The sequence below is a fragment of the Schistosoma haematobium genome, chromosome 2 (assembly GCF_000699445.3).
Source record: "Schistosoma haematobium chromosome 2, whole genome shotgun sequence".
Taxonomy (NCBI): domain Eukaryota; kingdom Metazoa; phylum Platyhelminthes; class Trematoda; order Strigeidida; family Schistosomatidae; genus Schistosoma; species Schistosoma haematobium.
This window is the reverse complement of record NC_067197.1, coordinates 46,270,788-46,293,117: the sequence shown is the minus strand read 5'-3', so window position 1 is coordinate 46,293,117 and position 22,330 is coordinate 46,270,788. Positions and strand designations below refer to the sequence as shown.

At 34.5% G+C, this 22,330-nt stretch overlaps 1 protein-coding gene across 2 annotated transcripts in view; it reads right to left on the bottom strand.

Annotated features, from left to right (window-relative positions):
• The window catches only part of MED12_1 (Mediator of RNA polymerase II transcription subunit 12), a 37,082-nt gene that overhangs the window by 6,201 nt on the left and 8,551 nt on the right, over positions 1–22,330 (bottom strand). The window contains exons 2-3 of one of the 2 annotated variants that reach the window (XM_051215372.1): positions 18,147–22,313; positions 1,136–4,959 (exon numbers count right to left, since the gene is read on the bottom strand). In XM_051215372.1, coding sequence (XP_051068586.1) covers positions 1,528–4,959; positions 18,147–22,313 — 7,599 coding nt within the window. In that variant the 3' untranslated portion in view covers positions 1,136–1,527. Of the gene's footprint in view, positions 1–1,135; positions 4,960–18,146; positions 22,314–22,330 lie in introns of those variants that run through there. The other variant, XM_051215373.1, reaches the window with a different exon arrangement.

The window sequence follows — 22,330 nt, the reverse complement described above, 5'->3', positions numbered from 1 at the left end:
AACACCAACTCTATATCAGTTGATGGAGAAACTGTGGATGGTGTGTAATTTTCCACGTACCTGGACAGCATCATCGATGAACAAGGAGGATCCGGTTACGTAAAGGTGAGGATTGGCAAACAAGGACAGTATTCCTACAGTGGAAGTACATATAGAACTTAAAACAACTGTTTTCAAGTCAATATCAAAGTCAAAGTCTCCCATATGAACGTCAAGACAGTTCCACTGTATGGAGCTGAAACGTCGAGAACTACCACAACCATCATCGAAAAGGTACAAAAAATTATAAACCATTGTCTGCGTAAGATACTCAATATCCGTTGACAAGATACCATCAGCAACAGGCTACTGTGGGACAGAGCAAACCAGCTTCCAATTGAAGCAGAAATTAGGAAAAGATGTTGGAAGTGTATAGGAAGAAGAAATCATCAAACTACATCACGAGACTAGCACTTACTTGGAATCCTGAAAGAAAACAGAAAAGACGAAGGCCAAAAATTACACTGAGTTGGGAATCAGAAGCAGACATGTAAAAGATGAATAACAACTGGAAAGGATTGCTCAGGTCAGGGGCGGCCAAACCAAAATGTGGCATCAGTCCTTGAACTCACTAACTTCTAGTCTGAGCCATTTCGGTAGATGCAGACTACTTGGTTGGCGTCTACATGACTATCGTAACCAATGGTTGGAGACTCTGGGTGACATGGCTCAAAATCGATCACAATGGCGTAGGTGTATACACTCTTTGTCTTACCTTAAACTAAGAGATTAAAATCGCTTCATATCTTTCTTTCTATGAACTAATTCTTTCTTCCTGTACAATATCCTTATTGCAATCTTTCTTTTATATATTACCACCTCTGAATTAACTACTTTCATGAATCCGGTGTTCATCTTGTTGTGTTAATGAGGTATGGCAATTTGAACCGATGCATATATGTGCCTGGTCCTATGTTGTAGCTGACTGACAGAGGATTGCTCAGAACAATATTAAATGGAGAGTGCTGGTGAGAGGCCTATACTCCTCCATGAGGGGTAACAGGCGTAAGTAAGTAATCAACAATAAAGACTACGAGAAAACATTTTCTGTAAACCAAACTATTAATCTTTTTAAGAAGAAAAAAATGAACATGTTGAAGATCATTAAGCTCATTTCTTTTATATTCTTTAATATTTAAATATTATTAAGATAATAGTAATAATAGTATTAACATACATCAGTAACATTTGCATTCCATTTACATCCCGTCGATGGAAAGAAAATACAATGACAATTATAAATAAGATGAAAAAGTAACTGTGTTTTTTTTACAAGGCAAAACAACAACACCCCCCCCCGTTCATAATTAGAATAATAATAGTCACCAATCGACATTATCCCTTCGACATATGCAAATAAATATCTAGTTATATAACTGTACAAACAAGAAGGGATAACATAGAATAATCACAGAATAGACAATACAATCATACATACACACATACATACATGCATACACATATAAGGAGAGAAACAAAATAACAGTATTAGTAACCAGTATAACGTGAATATGATGAGTGAGGTAGATTTGACATATGAGATGGTTGATTATTATTACCAGTATTTATTACTGTTGTTGGTGTTATATCAGATCGAATCATTTGATTAGATTGAGATTGGTTAATAATACGAGAATGAATTCTAGATTGATTTAATGGTGTATCAACTTGTGACGGTATATAAGACATATGTTGTTGTTGTTGTGATGGAACATCAGTTTGTAGATGACTAGCTGGAGATTCATAAGTTGATGAACGTGACATTATTGTTGTACCAGATTGATGAATAGAATTCATGACAGGATTTATCGACTGTCGTTTAAATTGCTCATCGATACTTGATTCATTTGTATTCATCATATAATTAGCTTCATCAGATGGAGGAGCACGAAATGAATATTGTTGAGATTGATGATTAGATATTGGATAAGGTGGTGGATTTGGCATACCAGGTGGAAGTTGTTGGGGTGTTCCAGTAGGATGACTGAGAATTTGATGAGATTGTTGTTGAGATGACTGTTGCATAGATCGAGCAACATTGCCAGCCCCACCTCCACTTGTTGTTAAATGCCGTCTTAATGAGCCAGATGGACTATCAACCAGATGAGTATTAGATTGGCTAAATTGGCTACTCAGTTGTGATTGGTCAAACACATGACCTTGATGTGACAAAACAACAGGGTTATTTGCATTGAAACTTGATCCATACGACTGCTCAGGATGAAGTTGTTGTTGTTGTTGGTGCTGCTGGGCACGATTACGCAAGAAACCGCTTAAATTAGCCAAATGTTGTTGCTGATGATGTCCACGAGTGGATGATGGCGGTTGTTGTTGTTGTTGCATTTCAAGTAAATTCATATTATAAACATTTTGTTTGTTTGTCCATTGGTGATTGGATTCATTGACTTGTTGTTCCGGATTTATAATATTATAAGAGTATAAATTTACAGAACTACTATTAGTACTATTATTATTCATCCTTTCATAGCCTACGACATTCACTGAACCAGTGGTATGCATACCACCACGAGTAGTTGCACCACTGGGACGTATAGAATTTCGATCTGATGTTATATTACCACCACCACCACGACGTCCTGATCCTCGTTTACGTTTTGTCGTTGTTGTTGCTGTTTTCGCTGCTGATGTCAACACATGGCCAGCGACGACACTGTTATTCATCGGTGTTGATAGCATAGTAGCATTATTTGAAGGCGGTGGTATTGAAGATGTTCCTGTTGGATTAAGTTGAATTTGTTGTTGAGATGATGTTGATGACTGAGATGCAATCAATCTGTCATTATACTCCATACCTAATAGTTTATTAGTTTTATGCAAATTAACATCCATTTGATGATTATGATGATGACTGAGAGGATATGTGATTGTATTCATATGTCCTGCTAATGTTACACAATGATTCACATTATTCATAGATCGTTGATCTAATTCATTCGGATTCGAATAATCATTCAAAACAGTTTGTTGAGATGGTAATTTACGCGTTGAATTAGTATATGCCTGATCTGAATTTAAATGTATCTGTTGTTGTTGTTGATGATGATGATGATGCCCATGAATTTGTTGTGGATGTGAGTGAATTTGTAATGAAGATGACGAAGACGATACAACACCAATACCACTACCAACAGTCCCTCCTCCTAAGGATCCCGATGAGGATGGTTGAAAAGCATTAATACGATTATTTAATGATAATTTATCATTTATTTCAACATCATTCCTGGTATTCAACAATTTCCCACGTCCAATTTGCATACTATTACTATTATTCGTTGTAGTATCAACGGTTGTTGACCCAGAAGATGTTGTCATCATAATCATTGACATCATCATATTAGTATTACCACAATCAATTTGATTAACAGATTTTATTGATGAATTCGATTCATTAAACATTAAATTATTTGTAGAATGACATGATATAGAAGAGATATTATGTTTTTGATCATATAATACACCACTAGTAGATTGATGATAATTACTGTTCGACTCCCCACTTCTAATATTAATATTGTTATTATTACTACCATTGATCGATAGAAATTGATTTGAACATTCAGATAAATTTGTCTCAGATAATTGTGTCCTATCATTTAACGATAATATTTGAGACTCTCTCATTACATCCATAGAATTACTGTTATGATTTTTGTTGTATATACTACTTATAGAAGTGTTGTTAGTAATATTATTAGTAGTATCATTATTATTATTGGAATTCTCTGTTTTTATCATTTTAATCATATCAGAATTATCATGTTCACCAACATCAGATAGTTTAACATGATTCATTGATATATCTTCATCAAATGTCTGTGGATAAATTGGTATCATATAAAATTCTGGTGAACGATACATTCTATGAAAATGATCATGACGTATTAAACGATTTGCTTGTTCTTCAATACGTGACAATATAGATTCTGTATTTATAGCACCATGAATAGATAATAATAATGGTTGTTTACTTGGATCATAAATTTCCCATGGATTAAAACGTTCTTTACCTAATAATTGATATCCATGCCTTTTAAATTGACCAACACTACCCGATTGTAGTATAGAATTAGATGATGATGATGATGAAGAAGTAAGAAATCTTGATGCACCAGTTAATAAACAATTTCCAGCTTTACCTGAACCTTTTGAATTACTTAATTTATTACTATTATTATTATTATTAATACCACTTGAACCAATACCATTACCACCTCCACTGGATCCAGTACCACCACCACTATTATTGCTACTAGTACCAAGTGTTCCACTATTCATATTTGATAATCCACCACGTGATCCATGATGACGTACTTGACGCCCAGTAACAAATATTGTATATAAATTTTTTGTTAATAATAATAATGGACGTATATATTCAATACCAGTATTAGATGGATGTTCTAATAATTCACGACGTAATTTTTTTGCAATCATTTGATAATGTTTCCCTTCAATACCAGTACGTGATGTCAATGTATGAATTAATAGTTGTAACATATCATAAACTATATAAAATAAGATAGAATTAGATTCAGGTTCTATTATTCCATAACTAATTAATTGAGTCAATAGAGTAATCCAACGTATAGTCATATCAATATCTAATTGTATAATATGAAATTTTTGTCCAATTAATATTAAACGATATTTTAAACAATTTTGTATAATTTGGCGGGTATGTAAATTTTCCGGTACATGATCAATTAAATGACGTGAATTCAATAAGAAATATTCAATTTGTTCATATAATGAATCAATGATAAAATCACAATCTGGTAAACATATTTGTAATAATGAAAAAAATGTTGGATGAGTTAATAAAATAGAATGATGTAATAAAATACTTTCTTTATCTTCATCATTTTTATGTTTCCAAAAATTTTTAATACCTTTTAAAATCTAAAATTGTGAAAAGATGAAAAAACAAAACAGAATATACTACTGATCATAATAATCAATGAGATGATAGATGTGTGTATAGGGGAGGGGGCTAGGATACTGCCAGGGTGCCTGAACTTTCCGTGTCCACCTACCGCGTTAAAGTGTCATTCTCTCAAGTTCGTTAACAACATCCCCCAAATCAGCCCCCGACCGTTGTTGCTACCTTGATGTAGTGGTCAGGCTAGCCTATCGTGATGAACCAACCGAGCTATACTGGCTGGAACAACCGTCCCTCAAGGTTCTACTATGTCAGACAGGTCGGTTGAAGAGCGGTAAGACTAAAAGCAATAAACCCAAGGTCCGAAGGCGAAGTCGTACTGCTCACAGTACAGAGGTGTGACAGCAGTAAGCTGTTTCCTTCAGACAACCAGCATAACAGCGATGCTGCCGTCCCACAAGGAGGGGTGGAGTTAGAAAACGTCGACAATAAAAATGCACACCTCGCCTTATCCCACGCATATCCGTTTCCGGCGGTAAGGTTTCAATAAGTACGGAGCTAACACAAAAATTACTCACAAAAAGGTCGTGTGTGAGAGGCCTCAAGCAGTTGTCCCTTGGGTACTGCGGTCACGCTCCCAGGTCACTAAAACCACCTCTAATCCAGTTTTCTTCTCATGTACCTCCAGAAGAACCCTTCCACGGTATGGGCAACCGAGAAGTGATAACCGTTCTCATACCTCTAACAGCAATCAAGACCACTGTATTCATAATCGACCTCCCTCGTCAATTCCTATTATTCCTCCTACATCGACTTTCAACGCCAAACTTCCTCTTTCGGCTTCCTCCTCAAGTATTCAACCCCTCCCCCAACCACCCAATGAAAGTTGTCAGAATCATGAGTAAACAAATTTAACAAATGTTTTCAGTGATTATTCGACCTTGCTTACACTTAAATAATGATAATCAATAAATGATTTGTTTATTGAAAACTAATTCATGTCAAATGATTCAATCAATGTAGGAAATAAGAAAATCATGTTTATTGATGGCGAATTTATTAATTTATTGATTGATCGCATCACATAACTATTGATGCAAGGGGGTACCAAATGGGCAGGCGCAACACTGCCTTCTCGAGGCAGGGGTATTGTTTACGAAATCGAGAGGACGAAAAGCGAATGTCCGGTGCTTTAACTAAGTTGGTGGATATGGAGAGTCCACCTAGTAGAGTTGGAAAACCCTTATTCCAAACCAATCGTGCATATGGGATCCAGTACTCTGAGGGAACAAATGGCGTATGAACCAACCGTTGGTCACCCGCTACCATGGGACTGCATCTCCTTACGATGCTCCACTGCCTCGTGGATCAAACCTTCAGGTCGAAGGCTCTAGGCGTGGCCCCCAAAGAAAACCACCTGCTTCGGTTTGGGCACCCGGGCAGTATCACAGCCCTCACACATATCAAATGAAATTTGTGTGGCGCATATTTATTTGGTGCCTCCTTGTACCAATATCCGTGTCCAAATAAAAATAATACACAAATAACTTGATTTGTGTGAGGGCTATGATACTGCCCGGGTTCCCAAACCCTCTGGTTAAAGCACCGTCCTCTCAATTTCGTAAGCAACACCCCCCAGTGAAGCTTTCACAATCATGAGTAAAAAAATCAACAAACGTTTTCAATGCTTATTCGACCATCCTTACACCCAAAGAAAACAAAACAGAATACAACATACTACTACTACTAATACTACTACTACCAATAATAATAATTTATTGAAAACTAATTTATGTCAAATAATCCGATCAATGTACGAGGTGTGCAAACCATACTTATCGATAGAGAATTAATTTATTGATTTTAACATATAAATATTGATCCTAGAGGAGTGGACACCAAATACATATGCGCCATAAATAACAATCAGGCCAGTACTGACTGACTGATCATTGATTTGTATGGGCTCTATGATATTGCCCGGGTGGCAAAACCCTCCGTATCGACCTACTCGGTTAAAGCGCAATCCTTTACATTTTCTAAACAACACCCCGCAGTGAAGTTGTTATAATCATGAGTAAAAAGAATAACAAACGTTTTCAATTCGTACTTGACCTATTCAATCCAATGTTTAGACAATTCCTTAATATAATGTGACTGCCATTTAATATCACCAGTAGTGAGTATTTCACTCCCAAGACCATTGAACTCTATCAATCACTCGTTCCTACTACAACTACCTTAATCTATTTTCAAGTTAATACAATAAGATTTACATTTGTAATAACTTCATCTATGATCATATCTCTGAAAAAGCTGACACCAGATTAATATTGACAGGAGAAATGATGGAGATGTGAAATTTTCATCGATAAGTGAAATTGTCATAACCATGAGTAAAAAAATTTAACAAACATTTTCAATGCTTATTCAATCCTTCTTACACCCAAACTGATAATAAACGGAATAGAAAGTCAGTCAGTCAGTCATAAATAACGTAGGATCTATCATATACTTGTAACGGTCCAAGTTACCACAATCCTTCAGCATAGAGAGACGAAATCAACATCAATCAATAACAAAATAGTAAAAGTACAACTGGAAGGTAACTCAAGGCCAGTTGAACTGTACTCTGAAATGTTCCACGCATAGTTCCAATCATTTGAACTGAGAGTAGATTAAATCCTATATTCTTCGGGATAGTATCACTGACACGTGACTTTTTAATACATGTTTCTTTCATAAGTCTGTAAAGTTGTCTATCGTTACCTATTCATTATAACTTTTCATTGCCTTTCCTACAAATCACAAACATTGTGTAGACTTTTTGTCAGTTTATGTTGAAGTTATCTTTGCTCCTCGTCATGTTCGATGACTGACGGGATGAGTTTTCAAACTCCTATTAATTCAACGAAGAGTTCTCTTTTCGGCGAATTCATTTTCAAAGCTGTACAATCGCAAATATATATATACTTATTTTTACAGGATGATAATAATACTGATAATCAACTTCTGTTATACATGGTGATAGTGAAGTTAAATAAACAAAGGTCATCTGACCAACTCAATGTGGATTTACCAATTTACCTGCTCTTGTGGAGCTAGGTATATAGGTCGTTCGGTGTGTACTTTATCCAAAAGAATTCAAGAACATTATCCGGCGTGGCTAAAAAGAGGAGACAACGGCTCATTAAGAAATTCTATAATCGAACACCTTGTGAACACAGGTCACTCAATCAAGACAGACCCTGCGTTCAAAGTCATCTACAAGGTAAGTATAAGTCTTCCGATGACAATCAGACTGCATCTTCTTTGCACTGCCGAATAGCCATACATCTGGAAAAACCAGAATTGTATGTGCAAAATAGACTAGTACAACGTCTTCTTCTACCATGATCTTATTGTATTAAAATTTTTCTCTTTTTCACACTCTTGTTCCTTTACAACCATCTGCTTCCCCTTAAATCTTCTATCCCCAATTGGTTTGTTTTTATTTCCACGATCATTCCGATTACATTTCATCTCTATTTCAACATTTTATCTTATCATGCTGAGCCATCCTTTCCCAATGATAATTTCTCTATCTATCTTTTGATGAATACCTAAGCCATTAACAATCAAACAATTATCAAACTTTCCTTGTTTTTTAAAAAATACCTATGTTTATTTAACCTCACTGTCACCATGTATAACAGAAGTTTATTATCAGTATTATTATCATCCTGTATATATATATATATATATATATATTTTGCGATTGTACAGTTTTCAAAATGAATTCGCCGAAAAGAGAACTCTTCGCTGAACTGATCTTTCTTATTTAGTGTCTTAATGAGTGTATTCCGTTTATCTATTAATTCAATAGACCAGGAAGTAAGTCGGACAGATCACATTCGCTTTTCGTCCTGTCAATTTCCTGAACAACACCTCCGCCACCAGAAGGAAGTGAGTGGGACTTCACTGACAGTGTCTGTATACACGTGGCCATGTGAGAGCATTTCGAAAGAGTTGACTCTTCCCACCCTCGGCCGTAACAGAGCATTCGGAGGGCGAAACATATAATTGAAACGGGGCATAAAAATGACAATATTACAGCTTTTAAAAAGTTGTATAGAAATTGTCAAGGACAAATTCTCAGGTTTATTGAAGCCTTGGTTATTCGTAAATTTAAACTCCCTCCTTTATGTGTACAAAAAACAATTTGTTGTAAGCTTGAATTTACCCTGGTAATCCTTAAATCATTCTACAGTTTAAGGTAACACGACAATTTTTTATTCTTTCTATACGCTGTAAAAAAGACAATGAGATTGAATTCGCTTCATATCTTTCTTTCTACGAACTAATTCTTTCTTCCTGTACTATGTGCTTATATGAAACCTTTCATTTATAAATTACCACCATTGAACTAACTACTTCTATGAATCCAGTGTTCATCTTGTTGTGCTTATGAGGTATGGCAACTTGGACCGATGCCTAGTCCAACGTTGTAGCTGACCGAATGATTCATAAAAAATGCCCTGACAAGTATACATGTGACCGGATTGTTCGAAATGTATGGCGTAATTACATCACATTTTTTTCAGATCAACTCTATCTTTTCATTACTCTATATAAATTTACAAAAGGGACTAATTGCTTTAAATACCAGGATATTTGGTTGATAAATCAACTAGAAACTGGAAAGAATAAACGGGTTTCACGTTTTTTTGTACAAAATTCACAATGGAAGCAATCATGTTTGAAATTATTGGGGAAATTATTCTTTTACACAATCCAAAAAAAAGGATAGTTATCAGTATAGGGTTGCGCATTGTAATTGAGACCATGAACCTGCCAATGTTAGATAACCATTGAAAACCTGGAAGCACTGGACGGCTGTTTCGTCCTAGTTCGGCATTAACACTGGTCGATGCCGACTCAGAGGTCTAGAATTTAAATATTCACGAGCGAAGCCGAAGTTCCTAGGTTCGAATCCCGCATAGGGAATCGTGGATGCGCACTGCTGAAGAGTCCTATACTAGGGTGAAACGGACGTCCAGTGCTTCCAGATCTTCAATGATGGTCTAACATTGATCGATTCATGATCTCAATTCAAAAGGATAATGTTAAATATATGAGACATTTTTCTCGATGTATATCACACAATTCAATTGTTTTTCGTTTCAATTTACCTTTAGCATGATGAATTCAAACAAAGCAATTTATTAGTTATTTAGTTAAAAATATGTGAGATGTTGAAGTAGGAATGTTAACATAGGTAACTAATTTTCACTAAAACTATATGTAGATACCAGAATAATTCAGAAAACAACCTTTAGAGGGAATAAATTCACGCTCAGATTAACGAGGACATGTAGAACATGTGAGATATCGTCAATTGATTGCAGTTAGACAGTAACACCGTTGAAATCTGGCTCACTGGACCATAAGTTAAGTAGTCGCTGATAACCCTGTGTTCGATCCATTGGGGGTTATGGATGTGCGCTATTGATCAGTCTCATACCAGGATAAGACGACCGTCTACTGCCTTCTGGTTTTTAATAAAGGTCTAGCCGAGATCAACTCGTGAAGTAAACTATGAAAATTTTACAATCTCCATAAATCCCCCTAGACACATTTTTAGATTGAACTTTAGAAGCTATCAAGATGACTTTGAACAGATCGAATAGTGATATAGTGAATGCATCTTCATCCCTTGGTATCTTAAATAGATCAATATAATTTCAATAAGCCTTAAGACAAAAAAACCAAAACAATTTTCACAAAGAGAATCCGCGTTAATCACTCATACATTTTCTGAAAGAGAAAATGTAACCGTTAAGCATGGCATTATTATTCAATAAGAGAATTACAATAAATAGACGACAAAGAGAGGTTGACAAATACCATCTAGTCTTTATGAGATTTTACAAGTGCCAAAAAGTAAAGGTAGAGAACGTAAAGCATCCTAAGATATCAGTCAGCCAGTCATAATCAGAATGGAACCTAGCACAAATATGTATTCACCATATCATACCATATTAGCAAAACAAGGTAAATTTTAGAAAATCAATGGTAGAAAGGTCGAAATAATGGTGATATCAATAATAGTTCAAAAGACCAGAAATTGAGAACATAGTTTGAAAAGACATATATGAAAGAATACTTGAGCACAAAATATAGAAAATAAAGAGTTAATGCACATGGGCTATTGTTAACTCTTAGAGCCATATAACATGTCTCCAACCACTGATTGCGGTTACCATATGGACCCCAAATGATAAGGCTGTGTCTGCTTATGCGACTTAAACCAACAGTCAATGACCACGTAGACTAATGCTACGTGTTACTTTAGCGCCCCTTCTATACAAGCTAAAATCGGCCGCCGAAGTAGGAAGTGGTTGGAGATACGTAGAACATATTCCAACCACCCTATTCAATGAAGAATCACAACTCCATCAACCGATTTTCTATATTTACTTAGTTTGTCATATTATTGCTCACTAAGTTGTTCTACGATATGTCAGCAACGTCTCAAATACACCTATGATCCCAACCTTGAACTGATCTTTATTTATATAGATCCATGACTGATTTTCCAGCATATATATCGAGATATTTGCCAGTTTTTTTAAAAACCAACAGAACCTCATAAAACTCTATGGATTATTGTATTTCCTTCTTTCACACGTACATTATACAGATTTAATTAAAAACTATGATGACTAATCTCATATACCCCCCCCGTCGAAAACGCAAACACATACAAATAAATACCAGAATAAAAACTGTCACTAACCAGAAAATAATTAAAAAAGCTAATAAATTTATTATTCAAAATAATAATAATAAAATCCTGAATTAATAACAATTAGTAACCAGGAAATAAGAACCATCTCTATCATCTATCTAATAACTAGATCACATAGTCACTAAAATAAAGCAACATATCACACAAAAACAATTAGAAAACCTGAAATAACACATCAAAGGAAACAAAAAAATGTGTCATCTAGCCGCGTAAAGAAAGGAAAAAATATCCAACACAAAATATAAATATGCGCTGTCCATTGGATTACAAATTGATAGATTTATATGTGTGACAACAAAAACCAATGCGTCTAATTAAGGATATACTTAAATTGAATAATGTCAAATGTAAATAAATAACTTTTATGTGAAGTAAAATAGCAAACAAATAAACAATGATAATCAGTTGCTTAAATTTGTTAGCTGCTTTGTACATAGAACGACGATGAAAATGATCATTAAGAAATATACTACTATCAATAATTAAAGTAGTTTGAAAGATAGTTAAAAACTAAGTTGTGACAGATTGATCTCAGTTGATATATCATCGAAAACGAGACAGTAGCCAGTAACTATTTCACCCCATTATACGAATTTTTAGCTGTGTAAACCCACAAGCTCATCACGAATAGAATCCTCCTGGAGAAGTACAAGTATGTTGGGACTGAAAAAGTTGTCAACAGTCAGTCAAGAACGCAGAACCTCGTACGTACAAACATCAGTTCAAATTGCCACACCACATTACCACACAGATACAGTTGTCAATTCAAATCCCATAGTGGTAGAGGTACTAAATATATGATCAGTAATTGGAAATATTAGAGTTTAAAGATGTTATTCAAGGAGTATAATCCAGTGATATAAATTTGGAAAGAGAAAAAACAAACTGACATGAAGAACTCAGAAGATTAGAATTCGGGAGAACACAAAGAGTCGATGCACCTGCGCCATTGCTAACGATTGTGAACCATTTCATTTAAGGTCTTTAACCATCGATCGCTATCGTCTCGCGGATCCCAACCAAGTAGTCTACACCTACCAACATGGTTCAGTCCACTTGTCACTGACTTCATGAATTTGTGCCATATTTTGGTCTGGTCGCCCCTAACTTTCTTGCAACCTACTCTTACACCATAAAACATCGCACGTCAAGGCAGTCGGTCGTTGGGCATACGTAACACATGTCCCAGCAATCTCAACTGATGAAGTTTCATTACTTTATCAATTGATTTGCCATCCTTACCTAGTACCCGTTTCCTAACAACTGCATTACTTACTCGGTGGTACCAGGATATACGAGCAATGCTTTGAAGACACCTATGGTCGAATACTAGTAACCTACAAATATCCTCTACTCTTACCGGCCATGTTTCACTGTCATAAAGTAGGACCGAACAAACTGATACACAGTAAACTCGTCCGTAGGTTGGTAGGCAGATATCTCGCCTACGCCATAAATGATGCAAGTTGGCAAAGCTAGTCAAGCTTTCTGTGTCCGTGCTGAGATTTCGTCACACTTAGTTGTCAACAATGTCATAGGATCATCGCTGTGCCATATTACTGATTGACTGAAGTTGAAATCTTGTCATTAGGTACCAATCCATGGGTTTTAATGAATAATCATTCATCGAGATAACTGGAGATACTGGTTTAGACCTACGATGGGGTCATGAGTGTGCACTGCTACAGAGTCTCATACTAGGATGAAATACCTGCTAAGAGCTCCCTGATTCCCCATAATATCTTAACTGAGATTAATTTGTGACAAATAAAACCTATAAATTAAAACCAGTCACCCTTAAAAAAACCTTCAACTTAGTGCAGTGTTATCATTAGAAATGGAAACTTACTGAAAGATAAAAATGAAGTGATCTACACTAGTACGATCATTGCCATTTTCCAATATGATTCAGACCAATAGTCAATGAATTCATGAAACGACAATAATACCTCGACCTTGTTAACCCTAGTTTTCTTCCAATCAACTTTAATACAAACACCTTTGTATTTAGGAATGTTTGGCACTGGTGGATGAAGTATTAAAGGTTATTAACTATTCTAATGCTTATGGTCAGATTATGGACCAATACGGACTACATACACGAGGCTCCTGTTTGATCGATATTTCATGTTATCTAGGCACATGAAATTTGAACCCACATCATCTAACTGAGATTAGTTTTTCGTAAAGAGCCGTCTAATGTGTTTGAAACATGCCGGAAAACCCCTAAATAAGATGAAACGCTTGTTCAGATATTTCATTAAGGTCTTTTTAAAGCTTATATGGGCTTTTTTAATGAGTTCGCAACAGTTTGTTAACATCATAGATTGCTAAAAGTAAATGATTTGTACATAAATTGCTTTCAAATATCCTGGGAAAAAGGAAAGCTTTTAAAAATCAGTACGTATAACGAGTACGTCGATTAAGATAGTGAAACCTTTGAACCTAATCTATGATTTCACGGATCGTAATATTGAAGGTTTCTAATATATGTATACATCAATTATTCCCTGTGAAAAAGACAGTTTTTACCTCAACGATCTATCACTAAACATTTCAAACACAAGTTCCCAACTCATCTTCAGTAAAACCAACGGGCTTCCTTTACAAATCTGCACATACGTACCAGTAATCGTCCCCAACTACATGAAGGAAGAACTCATCATAAACTAATTTCAGAAGGAGAATCAATAAGCTCTAGGCAGCTGCATTGTCCTAGTCTCAGATGTCTTGATAATACAAATTCCTAAAGTCATTAAAGATCTAAAGCGATATCACTGGACGGCCGTTTTTAATATACATTTTTTTCATAAGTCTAAAGTTGTCTATCGTAACCTATTCATGATAACTTTTCTGTCTCTTCATTTCTCTGACTTGCCTACAAATCACAAACATTGTGTAGACTTTTTATCAGTTTCTGTTGAAGTTATCTTTGCTCCTCGTCATGCTCCAAGACTGACGAGATGAGTTTCCAAGCATCTATTAATTCAGTAGACCAGGAAGTAAGTTGGACAGATCACAGTATCCATGTTTTAACCATTAAGGGTACAGCAAGAAAAGACACTGAACTAACAACATGAAAAGTCACATAGTCGAGGTTGAACTTACACTAACCAATAGCAGAGTGGAAAACTGAGTAAAAAGAAATAATGCAATTCACCAAAAACCAATAAAGATAAGAGAATGAAGCTCAAGATTTTGAGATTTAAATTACTGAGATTAATGTCAATGAGCATGAAAACCAATTCGAAACTGGAGAGATCATTGTTTTAATGACACTTTTGCCAAATGGAGATTCGTGTACTCAGCTTTGAGCCTTCCTTCTTATATCACAGTTATAGATACTACTCAGTTGTCTAGACTGATGTGGTAATTCTATCCTTGGATCAAATGGGACGTATGTTACATTACCCCAACCACCCCCTGCCCCAACATACCAGGTTGGCTGCTGTAAGAGTAGTTTAGAAGAGAGCTGGTGGTAGTATCACCGCATGAAGTCGTTGGCTTTTGGAATGAATAGAAATGAAGCAGATGCACTCACTTTTTGTTTAACTTTAGGTCTCGAGTTTTGAAATAATCGTATGCTTTTTATTCCGTGAACATATCCTTTCTTTTCGGATTACATCGTCTATAGCTAACCATTCGTACTACCACTGACACTGTCACTACTTTTATTACTGTGATATTTGTCTTGTAAATTTCGTCGTGCTGTGATGATATGATGTGGTAAGTTGAATTGATGAACATATGTGCGAAGTTGTATGTTGCTTATGACTGACTAATTTAGTGATTCAAAGCTAGGTGTTTTTCATAACTAAGTGATATTTCCAATGGTCGTTTAAAGAATTTGACTTCCAACTAGCAGGTCGTAGGTTCGAACACAACTCCATTTCATTCAAGTTAAGTAATCAGATAGTGTGACTAGCTCTCAAATACACACAGTTCATCATACTTATTTATTTGAACACACAAATATTGGTACAAGAGGGCACCAAATATATATGCGCCACAGAGACAAACAGGTGTAACCCAAAGCCGAGAACATAAATCTAGTTCTTGATAAATGAGTTGAGTTATAAAGAAGGGATTTAATCTAGAGTGAGGCTGGAGGTATGAAAGCAGTTGTCACTCCCCGGTTCCACAAACTATACAGGAATATTTCTTCTTGAGTGATCTGGAAGGAAAACTGGACTAGCAATGGTCTTGTCGACCTGTGAGTATGACTGCACAGATCGAGAGGAAACTACTTGGAGCCGGTCACACACAGCGATCTTGTGAATTTCTGATGCGTTAGCTCCGAACCTTAAAGGCTTCATGGTTGGAGAGGGAAATCTGTGGGGCAAGGTTAAGTGTGCCATGTTTAGCATCGATGTTTTGGTAGGAATTACAGAGAGATTTTCTGTGCAAATACTGAGACTAACATGAATAGGGTTTTAGCAAGACTGTAATCAGAACTGGTAATCTGTATATAGGCAATAACTTTTAACTGCTTCAACAATGTAAATTGATTACAACCCTTACAACAGCATGAATAGGTGCAGTAAGTTAGAAAAAGGAGAATAATTAATCACATGTGCTGAACAATAAATTAGGAGCACAAACAAAATACGTTAACAGAAGTTTTGTCATGTTGATAAAAAGGGGCAGAATCTCGTGATTGGTGGATGGAATGAGACTGAATCTAAGTAGTTGGTATTTACCTAAATATTATTGGTAAATTCTTTCTTAACACTTTTCAACTCTCTGCTTTCGTGAAAGGAAGGTAGCTTCGACCGAGGCGTTGGATGTCTGGGGAAACGCCTTACTGCCATCACACCCTAGTACAGTCAGTAGTATGCAGAACTCGTCTGGTTTTTTTCAACTTACGTCACCTATGGCGAAGGCGAGATATCCGTCTATCAATTAAGGGACGAGTATACCGTGCAGCAGTTCGTTCTCTTCTACTTTACACCTGCGGAATGTAGCCATTAAGAGTAGAAGATACTCATAAGTTACTAGTATTTGATGACAGATGTCTTATAAATATTGCCAACATCTGCTGGGATCACCGGGTAAGTAATAGTGAGGTTAGACACAGGGTATTAGGTAGTGATGGTAAATCAGTTGATGAGGTTGTACATCTTCATCGACTGAGATGGTTGGGCCACTTGTTACGCAAGCCTCAACACCGATTACCACGACGCGTAATGCTGACTAGTGTTGGAGACAGTTGGAAGAATGTTAGAGGCGGCCAAAACAAAATGTGGCATGAGTGCTTGAACTCACTAGCTTCTAGTCTGAGCCATTTCGGTAGATGCAGACTACTTGGTTAGGGTCCGCGTGACTATCGTAAACAATTTTTGAAGACTCTGTGTGACATGGCTCAAAATCGATCACAATGGCGTAGGTGTATACACTCTTTGTCTTACCTTAAACTATAGGATTAAAATCGCTACATATCTTTCTTTCTACGAACTAATTCTTTCTACCTGTACTATATCCTTATATGTAATCTTTCTTTTATATATTATTACCACTGAACTGGCTACTTCTATGAATCCGGTGTTCATCTTGTTGTGTTAATGAGTTGTGTTAACTTGGACCGATGCATATATATGCCTGATCCTACGTTGTAGCCGAATGAATGAGTGACAAATTCATAATTGGACCATGAGTTTATTGCTATTATTCTTACCGTTCTTCAAACCAATCTTTCTGGCATGATAGGACCTAAAAGAACAAGTGTTCCAACCAAGAGAGTTCTATTCAACCATCCAAACCCAACTATCAACTTAACATTAGCAAATATAGTCAAGAAATGAATTATAAAAAGGATTCTAAAAATTGGTCAGTCAATCAGTCAACTACAACGTAGGACCAGGCACATATATGCGTCGGTCCAGGTTGTCATACCGCATTAGCACAGCAAGATGATCACCGGATTCATAGAAGTGGTTAGGTCAATAGTGGTAATATATAGAAGATTGCATATAAGGATATAGTATAGGAAGAAAGAATTAGTACTTAGAAAGATATGAAGCGATTTTAATCTTATAGTTTAAGGTAAGACAAAGAGTGTATACACCTGCATCATTGTGATCGATTTTGAGCCATGTCACACAGAGTCTCCAACCATTGGTTACGATAGTCACGCGGACCCCAACCAAGTAATCTGCATCTACCAACATGGCTAAGACTAGAGGTTAGTGTCTTCAAGCACTGATGCCACATTTTGATTTCCCCCCCCTAATTTTCTTCCAACCATCTTCAACACTTATTAGCATTGCACGTCGTGATAATCGGTATCGAGGCTTGCGTAACAAGTGGCCCAACTATCTCAGTCGATGATGATTCACAACCTCATCAACTGGTTTACCATTATTCCCTAACAATGAGTAATGATAATAAAACTTTTTTTAAAGAAATAATTAAACAAACCTCAGATGTAACTTTTACAATTTGAGCTTTTAATGATTTTGGTAATTTAGCAATTAATGCAGGAAATAACCAAACTGGATCATTATCATCTAATTCAATAATTGGTAAATCATCAATTAAATGTCCAATTGAACCTTCTTGAAAATTCATATAATTACTATTATTATTAGTAGCAGTAGTAGTATTATTATTATTACTTGTAGTCGTCGTAGTAACATTATTATTATTATTATTAGTTGTCATAGAAACAGTCGTATTATTATTATTATAATCAAGCCAATTAATAATTTGTGATTGAAATCCATGTACAATTGATTGTGCTAAATAACCAAGTACTTCAGTTTGTTGTGAAAATGATATTTGTGAATATAATAATTGGAATTCAATTTGTGTACATTTTAATGTCCATATATTTAAATTATGTAATATATGACACATAGCACCAGATAAACCTTCATTTGTTGATGCTATATCAATCCATGTTATATCATATGGCCAATATATAATATGTAATAAACGTCTTGCTTGACTTTGTGTAAAATTTTTATCAATTAATACATTTTCACGTATTAATTGATTGGATGTCATTTGATAAAAACGTTCACGTACCCATGATATTGTACATATTTCACGTAATACTAATTGTGTTAATGCATTTAATGGTAATGTACGTAATTCTATAGTTGTTGGTAATATATCATGTTCTAAAAATCTTTGTATAATATAATGTATTTTTGAAATAGATTTACGATTAGTAAGACGACGATTATGTCGAGATTTAAATCGTTTTGATTTATTATTATTATCTTTTTGATGTGGTTGTAATATTGTTCGAGTACGTTTACGTGTTGTATTTCGTAAGATTGAATTGTCTCCTTCTGAATCAATATCTGTTAAATCATCAAGATTATCTTGTGTATTTAATGTCCCACCACCACCACCACCACCACCATCATTGTCATCATTTTCATCATCATGTTCTTCATCACCACCATCATCATCTTGATTTGCATCACTATCTTCATTATTATCATCATTTCCTGTAGCATTATCAGTTTCGTCTATAATATCTTCTTGTGAACAAAATCCAGTATTATTATTATTATTATTATTATTATTATTATTATTATTATTATTATCAACTGATGCTTTATCACTATGAACAATAAGCATTTTTAAAACATCAACAAGAAATTCTGAAGTAACTTTTTGTAAAGCAGCAGTTAATAATAATGGTTCTGAGATACGAAAAGGTGGAGATGTTGGTGAATTTGATAAGTTATCAGTAGTATTAGTATTAGTAGTAGTAGTATTTGATAAATTCATATCAGGATTTGGTGTTAATACATTAGAAGTTGTTTGTAATGAACTAACTGTTGATTCAGCAGTAAATAAACAATGTAAAATATGACAAGCTAAAGAGATAATTGATTTTAATTGTACACTAACTGGTTGTGTAACATTATCTAAACCTTGAGCCATTGCTGGACATATAACTAAACGTAAAAAATCTGATATAGTAAAACAATAACGTGATAATAATGTACCAATTAAAGAACTTAAATTATCATATATCCATATTTGACTTGGATCAATAGTATTGATTAATGGACTATAACCATGTACATAAGAATGTGGTGCTAATATAGCATAGAATGCTCCAAGCCATTCTGATGTTAATTCACTACATTGTGATGTTAATTCAGCGCATAAACCACATAAATAATTAACATGTTCAATTGTTTTAGCTTGACATATCCATATAATTGCTTTACATACAAAACTATAACGTGAATCAGGTTTATTACGTAAATCATCAGCATATGCACGAAATGATGTAACATTATCCATTGATGTTATTGTTATTAAATCATTAGCATAATCTGGATCAAATTGTCCTATACCATCATTTGGATCAATACGACGTAATAATGCATTAACTTTTTGATGTGCTTTACCATATATTGGTGTAAAACGTGTTTTAATAACAATATTTGATGTAAATAAATCATTTAAATAAATTAATATACAACGTTCTAATGGTCCACATTGGGTTGGTTCTTTTACTTGTCTAACTTGTTCAATTAATGTAGGAAATAAACGACATGATATATCACCCATTGTAAATAATATATTTTGATAACGTTGTAATATACCAACAGATCTAAGACATAATGATGACATATATAATGTCATAAAATGGGTACGATTTTCAAATAAGATCTTTAAACGTTCTAATGTATCAATAATAGTTAATATTAATGATGTAATATTTAATGATGTTTCAATTAATTCAAAAAATAAAAATATTGAACTTGGTACAGGCATATAAATATGAGATTGAGTATTAGATGTAGTCATAGATAATGGATTATTATTGTTGTTACTAACGGTAGTAACAAAGCTATTACTATTACTACTAATAGTAGTAGTAGTAGTAGTATTTTGAGTATTCGTTGAAGAGGATGATGATGATAATGGTGAATTTGTATTGATTGATGTAATATTTGAGTTATTATTATTATTATCATCATTTGATGCATTAACAGTTGAATGAAAATTAGAACCACTTAACATTTTAACAAATACTGGAGTACATTGAGATAATACATATTCCATATCATAAAATGATAAATTAAGAAAACGTTTTGTTATATCCTCATGAACTTCATCAATTGATCGTGTTTCATCATTACTATTATTATTACTAACACTACGATGACTAGATCCATTCCCTATAACATTACTACCATTATTAGATGTTCCTGTTCCAGTAGAAGTTGTTGATTGTCCAACTAATGATCCTAATCCAAGTGTTGTTCCAAGATTATTAGAGTTGATGTTATTATTATTATTAGCAGTATTATTGTTATTATTAACATCTTTTTCACGTTCTCTATCTTTACTTCTTTTACGTCTACCAAGTTCACCATGAAATACATCAATTAAATAAATTTTTTTAGTAAACAATTTACAAATATCTCGTATTAATTTACGAATAGGATATCTTGCACGATCTCTTGATCGTACAGAACCATATAATAATTGAAAACGTTGATTTTGTTCATGTGCATAACTTTCATCTTGTGGTATAGGAAATTGTACTAAATAATGTAAATGACGATTTGAATTAGTAATTCCTTGATTATTTGATAATGATGACGATGATGAAAATGACTGATGATTGATTGGTTGATTATTATTTGATTGTAATGACATTAAATTCATAATACCAGATTCTGAACGTACAGAATCTGGATTATCCATACTATAACGATCCATATCTTCAGAGAATTCCGATTTGACAGAATGTTGAGCTGTTGTTTGCGAATGACATGTAATTGATGCTGTTGACATATTGGTACCGCCGGTAGTAGTACGTGTTATATTTGTTGGTGTATTAACAGATTGGTTAATAGTATTATTATTATTGATGGACAATGGATTAGTATTCATCTTGTTTTGCATAGTATTATCTATCAAAGCTAACGGATGTAAACTTGTATCAAAAACACCACGAGCAATAAAATATCTCACATAATTATCATGATCAAATACTTCACGATCAATTAATTCCGAGAATAAACAGACTAGATTACGCATTAAATTATTTTCAATTAACGATTGTTCTCCATTGAATGGTGGTAAGTGTGCAGTACAGTTATCTAGAAATTTTATTAATGTTTCTTGTAAAGACTGATAGGCTTGACTACTCATTATATTCATATTGTTAATATTAGTAGTATTTTTCACGCTAGTAGTATTAGCAGCGGTAGTAGTGGTGGTAGTAGCAGTAGTAGTAACTGCTGTCATTGTTGTCATAACACTAATAACATTACTCCCAGTAGTTGAGACTGTATTCACTGGCGCTGTTGATAGTGATACTGTATCTTTATTAATGATATTACTACTGTTAATACTGTTATCTCCATAGAATGTATTCTTTAACTGTTCCAAAAGACATGCAACTATAATTGATCGATAGATTCCAATACGATATGGTGATACAGCCCATTCACATAAAGTTATCACAATAATGGCTGTATCCACATGAATTGAATCATCATTGAATATACGATTATATAGAGATTCCATTGGATTCGGTTCACGAACTAAATGATATTCATGACGATCTAAAATGTCAAGTAGACGAACAAGACGTTCAATCTAGAAAGAAAAAAAAT